Source organism: Episyrphus balteatus, chromosome 1 (genome assembly GCF_945859705.1).
Source record: "Episyrphus balteatus chromosome 1, idEpiBalt1.1, whole genome shotgun sequence".
NCBI lineage: Eukaryota > Metazoa > Arthropoda > Insecta > Diptera > Syrphidae > Episyrphus > Episyrphus balteatus.
In genome coordinates this window covers 46,476,299-46,483,402 of record NC_079134.1, presented here as the reverse complement: position 1 = coordinate 46,483,402, position 7,104 = coordinate 46,476,299, and the positions used below count along the sequence as shown (strand labels likewise).

Genomic DNA, 7,104 nt, shown 5'->3' with positions numbered 1-7,104 from the left:
TAATTGTTTTTTTTTTTTTTTGTGTTTTAGTTTAATTTTGTGTTTGTTTGTTTTTTTTTTCTTATTAAATTGGTTGAATGGACAAAATCCAGTCAAACATTTCAGCATATTGATATTTCGATCAAGTTTTTTTTTTTTGTGTTAAAATTTTCAGCAAGTTACTTTTTTCGGATTGATTTTTTGTTTGTTTTGTTTTATAATTTTTGTTTTATATTGTGCTTGCAATTATCTTTATTATTGTTATTATCGGTCTCGTTTTTAATTTTCCATTTAATTATAATTTAATTGTTGTTTTTTTTATATAAACAAAAAAAAATGTTTAACTTAATAAAAATTCAAATACAAAACAATATTGAATCATAAATAAATAAGAAATAAGTAAACAAGAGATCCAAAGATATCGAAAATGGCGGATTATTTTAGGTATAAACAAATTGTGCTACAATTTTTCAAAACGAAAAACAAAAAATGCCTGAATACCTTAAACAAAATATGTACAATATTCAGAAGTAGAAATCGATAAATTATATTAAATATAATTGCACAGAAAAAATTGTCTTCCATTGGTAAAAAATAACATTTTAGGACGACAAGTTTAGCAAAATATTATTGTGGATTTAAAATGATGGCGCTGCGCCTTCCATTGAAATGTAGCTAAGGGATTAAAATTCTTTAAAATTTGTCTAAGAAATATTTCTTCTTATTTATAGTTTCGATATATATTTTTTATATGAAAATTGTTTATATACTATTAAACAATTAATTTACCAATATAAGTTATTGAAATCATAGATTTGTATCATGTTTGTATTCGAAAAAGAAATCAGACCAATTAAGGAATTTAAATTTAAGAAGATAGAAGAAATATTTCGATGTATTAAACCCACTTGAATTGCTTGATGTTCACAAACTTGGAAAAAGTATGATTCTTGGAACTTGTTCATGGCAACATTTTAAGAAGAGACAATAAAGGTCAAAGAAAAAAAAAATGTACAGACTGAATCTTAAAAAGCCCTGATGTACCCTCCGTCCGCTAGACGCATTATATTGGGTCAGTAAAGATTATTATGTATCTTAAAAACAGTAGCTTTTAAACGAAAAATATATTACAAAAATTTGTACCTGAGCTAATTTTAATAAAAATTAAATTTGAAGTTTCCTTGTATCATTCACAGTTTAGAAATTACGTCATTTAAAATTTAACAATGTTCATAAAACAGAATTGCATACTTTTGTGATTAATATGATAGTTTCTAATTCTATTTTAATTTTCTAAATAGTGATACCTACACAAAAATTTCAGAAATTTTTTTGTAAAATTAGCGCGTAAAAGCTTATGTCTTTAACATACAAGCTTTTTCGGCCTATTGGACGGATAAAACTTTTAAACTGTAAAAAACCTAAAACCAAACAAAAATCAAACTGTTACAATTCCTTAAGGAATTTAATTTGATTTTACCAGCATGACTTGATTCTTGAACGCAACTTGTCAACTTAAGAAGTGCCAATAATGTCAATTCGAGTGGTATTTTTGACTTCCCTAGGACATAAGTCGTCAACTACTTCTTCAATATAATGTGTCATTTTCACGATAAATTTCGGAAGTTATTTTCTGTTACTATTAAAAATTCCTAACCGAATGTCATTTGAATTCAAGAATTGTTCTCAGAATTGAGAATTGTCCTTTCAAAGAAACATTGGCTGTTGGAATTTGACAACAAATGAAAATTTACAAGTTTCCTTTTGACACTCCACACATGTTTATTGGCGTTTTCGATTGGCAGTCCGGAAGCGTCCGGAATCATTCTGAAAAAATTTTATTCACACAAAACTGTCAGTTTTGTACGAATAAAACGCTTTCAGAATGATTCCGGACGCTTCCGGACTGCCAATCGAAAACGCCATATGTTAACACGTATACAGAAATCGCTCTGAGCTTTTATAAAAATTGGAGTAAGACTAGCTCCCGAAAAAGCAAGACATATACCATTACTGTGAGAGAGTAAATAGTTTGCAAAAATTGGAGAGACCTACAGTTTTTTGCCTGTTCAAAACGTATTAAGTGATTCTTATATGGGCTAGATTTGAAACCTAGAGCTCCACTCCGAAGTGGTTACAGAATACAACTATGGGCTTTTGTTAGAAAAAATATCTTGATTAACCTGAAAAATATGGTGGGGCTCAAAAAAGATCCGAGTGACAGAATCAAACTTTAAATAGGTATGATCTGACAATGTCAATCCATAATGGACAACCAACAATTGTCGAAGTTTGTGTTTTTCAACTTTCAAGTCGTATCAATATTATACATATTCTAGTTGAATTACAGCATACGATTACGATCATACGTTATCGTTTTGACTATTGCTCTCTCTATTTAATCAGAAGAAAAAGATAGAGGCATAAAGCTTCAATACGTTAACGTACGTATGCCGTAATTCGACCCCTGATTTTAGTAAACCGTTTCAAAATTCTTTGCAGTTGGGAAACTCAACTATTAAATTTAACCGAGTGTTAGCCTTTTATCTGAATAATAGATTGGTTTTTGGTATGGTAAAATATGTAGAATTCAGTTAACTATTTATGTAAATGAGCTTTCAATTTGATTACACAGGTCTAAAAAATTTAATTTTTTTTTGGTGCAGATACTACAATATACTTTTCTATAGGTTTTTGATGTGCTGAACTCGAATCTGAAGTCAGAAATATTCTATCAGCTCCCGTTTTTTAAAGATGACCATTACCCAATGCAAAAAAAACGTTTTTTTTTTTTACCACTTTTGATGTTATGCTGTGTGAATGAGCTTTCAACTTGATTATTGGTAACTCCCTCAGACCTCAATGCTTCTCTGTTGAAGTAGAACATGCATGAAATGGTACTCAAAATGTAGTTAAGCGCTGTCTATAGTCTGCAGTATCAATGAAAAAACTTTTACGAAAAATGGCAAAATGAATTCTATTGACTTTCTATGCATTGGTCTTAGCGATCCAAAAAAACCCATGGGTTTTTCACAGTACTGCCGTACTTAAGGCCAATGTATGTCCAATAAGTAGCTGCATGGCGTGGATTTCGTTCCGCAACTCGGAAGTAATTTGACTTTATTTGTTTGGAAGTATGTAAAATACTTTTCTCACGAAAAGGAAAAAATCAAAAGCTGTGTTCGTATTTTATTTTTTTTATCCCAATCTTAAAACTCAGCGGCTTTTACAAAGAAAATTTTTAAAATAACCACCTGTTTGTCATTTGCATATCAGCTAAACAGTGGAATTAAGTCAGATCCCCGGAACTGCCTTCCAAGAAGAAATTATGGTCCTTAAGACTCATTGAACGGGTCAGTTTTTTAATAAGTTCACAAAACTTTTAGAATTAAAATTGGATGCAATTACAAAAATATCAATTTTGAAATTTCATTTTTTAAACAAAAATAAGTTCTTATTTCACTATGAGTTTGGAAATTTGACAAGCATACAATGGTTTAACCACATCCTTTTCTTAAAATAAGAGTATGAGTACTTTGGTGTGGTAACCTCTTCCACCACACCAAGACCTACAAATATCTTTTTTCGGTGACAAAATAAGTTGCTGTTTTATATAAAAAAACAAACAGAATTTAAATACATATTTCAAAAGTTCAAATATAAATTAATAAATCCGAGTTATAATATTTTGTTTAATTTAAAATTCCTACCTTTTCCCAAATCTACAATTTTATAAGCAAAACACATCTTTTCCAAAATGTTAAGAAGAAGGAGAAGATATTAAATGAAAATCAAATGAAAATTCATGATGTTTCAAACAAAGTACAAAAACTTATAAATTATATAATCTATTATAAAATTAATAATATAGGATTATAAAAAAAGAAAATGTATGAAGATTGTTGGTTGTATGTATAAAATTAAAAAGCGAATGTCTGAGTTTGTTTACAGTAACTTCTATAGATATATTTTTTGTTTTTGTATTTTTTTTGTTAATTTTAATTTTATATAATTAATCTTAAAACTTTTAGAAAAAACTGATTTATTAATTTTCATTTTTTTTTTTTTTGGTTTTTCATGGCTGTAAGTGAGCCGCTTAAATTTTGATGGAAAGATTTTCTTTGTGCTCGTTGATTTTATATAATTCAAAACTTAAGCGATATTTGGTTTTTTTTGTTGTTTAACATTTTTTTGTTGTTATTTTTGTTTTTAAGTAGGTAATTCTTCTGTATATAAGTATGTATGTAAATTTATTCTGGAAGGATTCACAAAAAAAGGTAGAGAAGATATTTTTTTTTGTTTTTTCTTTTTTTTTTGTCTTGTTTTTGTAAAAGCAATTTTTAGCATATTAAAATATATATATTTTCTTTTTTTTTTTTTGTTGTTTAAATAATCAAAAAAGTGTGTTGTTTTTTGTTTTGTTTTATTTTGTTCGAAAAAAAAGTTTTCTTTTTTCATTTTTTGTCTTTTTGATAGCTTAAACAATTTTTTTTATATATTTTTTTTATTTGTTTTTTATATGAAAAATCAGAAGAAAAAAATAATTCGAAAAATAATAAAAAATTAATTAAAAAAAAAAAACTTATTTATCTTCTTCAATTCCTTCGTCAGTAACTTTCTCCTTTGATCCCTTTTCGTTGCTGATATCACACTTTTCAGCTAGCATATCTTCGATACCTTCATCGTCAACTTGATTTTCATCAGAGTCCAGAGACTTGCCATTAGTTTCGTATGGTGTCATTTTAACACGGCACGTTTCGAAGGCTTTAACAAAGCCAAGCTTTGTGTAGAGATTGCGGGAAGCATCGTTTTCTGGACGAATGACCACAAATGGTGTGTAGCCACGTTCGATGACAAGTTTTGTAAGAGTTCTAGCAAGACGGATGCCATAACTGAAATGAAGAGAAAAAATTTTTATCTTTCTATTAAAATAATTATGGAGTTAATTATATTGATATGATGTTTTTGTATCGTTTCGCTTGGGTATTAATTTTGTTTTATTTAAAAGCGCCAGGAACTTTAAAATTAATTGCACACAATTTTTGGAAAAAGTAATTATTTCTCATTGAAATAACAAAAAGGAATGCATTTAAATGCTATAGAAACTAAGAAACAGTTAGATGGAATTTTGAAGTTTATTTTCCAAATTGTTGCCATTGGTATATAGAGAATTTCTTCGTATGTATGCTCTTTTATTAAAATACATGGAGAATAAGGAAAGGACAAAATTTCAAACGAATATGTCGTTCAATTAAAAAGAAACAAGAAATTGTATGCATGTTTGCACATTCATATTCAATTTTATACAGGAATTTTAAAGGTTAATTGTGATTGTACCATTATGAGAATAAACAATTAATAGCAAGACAAATTTCAATTTCCCGCTTAACACCAAAAAGTAGTTAATAAATAAACGTCCCCCAAAACGGTGATGATATCTTGAAAGCGATTGCAGGGGTCTAGAATAAGTATTAATTTGAATGATGCATTGTTATATGTATTTCAGTCAGTTAAGTCAACGGGAAAAAATCCGAAAAAAGTTGTGACGTCAGCTAAGTTTGGATGTAGAATTGAAGAGGGCTTTGTGGGGCGTCCGCCATTTTGAAAAACGCATTAGTCTCAATATCTCGAGAACGACTATTCGGACAGAAAACTTACAAAGACTTTTTAGATTGCAAATATAATTATCTTTCTTTCTCTACTACATCATTTTTCTCAAGGAGTGATACTTACAGAGTTACAGTTCCGCCAAATTGTGCGTTTTTTGATATTTTAAACAACCATTAGAGTTACATAGGAAATTACTGAAAATGAGATACTTTACTCAAAAATTTGAGGAAAATACAAATATTAGTTTAGCTCAATCAACGATTGTTGTGGTTGTGGTTTTGGACGAAATTCAGTATTTGTGTGTTTGGTGGAAAACGTTTAAGAATTCTTTGAAACGCACGCTAGAAATTTTGCAATTGGTAAAGGAAAAAAAAACTCCAACGGGTGACTAGTTTTACAAAATATTCTATAAATCCTCGTTGTTCATTTAGATATTTAAAAAAATAATTCACCATAAGTCTTATTATTTTAAGGACTTGATATTACATACATGTGTGGAAACAAAAATATTTAAAATGCCATCATTACTGGCACTGTTTTTGACAGAATTTTTCTAACATAGCAGCTTATTTTTTTTTATTGTAAAAATCCAAAAAAATACTATAAATGATGCACCTACTACATTTAAAAAAATGTTTGATTAAAAAATAGGTAATTTTTTCAAATAAAAAAATTTAAATCGAAAAATTAATATTTTGGAAAATAATGAAATAATAATGAAAGCGTTCATTTTTACAAAATTTTATCAAAAAAATTTAAATATTATTTTTTTAAACATTTTTAAGATAATATACACTCCTGCTCAAATTTATCGCACATCTTATTTATTTTACAGAAAAGTCCTATTAGAACTTTATGTCATAGTATCATGGTTATTTTCTCAAATGAGACAGTAGTGATCTTAAATTCAAGGTATGGAATAAAATGTTTGTGGGGAAGATTTGGGGAGAGACTTGCTCCCTACTAGATCTACTAGATCTACATAAGTTAAGTATACAAAAAGATACTTGACTGATAACCTCGAACAGCATGCGGTTCCGATCACCCCTTTATTTAGTCCAGAGCTTAGTCTGAATCAAGATAATGCATGCTAGAGTGATGGTTTGAAAAAATCTTTATAATTGTAATATGCCAGCTTTGGTCAATCCACACAAAAAAAACGGACTTAAATTCAATAGAACAAGTCTAGGAAATGTTGAAAAGATGCATTCGCGACCGAAATCCACTTCCAAGCAGTCTTGATCAAATGAAAACTGCTGTGAAAGAAAAGTTACATCAAAACCTTCAAAAGCTAATTTGTGGAATGAACAGACGACTCCAAATTGTCATATGCGCTAGAGAAGACAATACCAAGTATTGAATAAAATAAAATTATTTGAAAGAACTGTCATTTGCTTCCATTTTTTTAAAATAATTTTTCTTATAAAACAAAAATTATTCCAATATCGGTTTTCAGATTTTGAATTGTTAAATTTGGTTCATATTTTTTTTTGGTTGGTAAAAGTGTTGCAGTTT

At 28.4% G+C, this 7,104-nt stretch overlaps 1 protein-coding gene across 4 annotated transcripts in view; it reads right to left on the bottom strand.

The window, feature by feature from the left end:
* Window positions 1-4,002: 4,002 nt before the first annotated feature.
* The window catches only part of LOC129907688 (uncharacterized), a 45,882-nt gene continuing 42,780 nt past the window's right edge, over window positions 4,003-7,104 (bottom strand). For all 4 annotated transcript variants that reach the window (XM_055984189.1, XM_055984261.1, XM_055984116.1 and 1 more), the window contains one exon: window positions 4,003-4,871. In XM_055984189.1, the coding sequence (XP_055840164.1) occupies window positions 4,562-4,871 (310 nt within the window). In that variant the 3' untranslated portion in view covers window positions 4,003-4,561. The remainder of the gene's footprint in view (window positions 4,872-7,104) is intronic.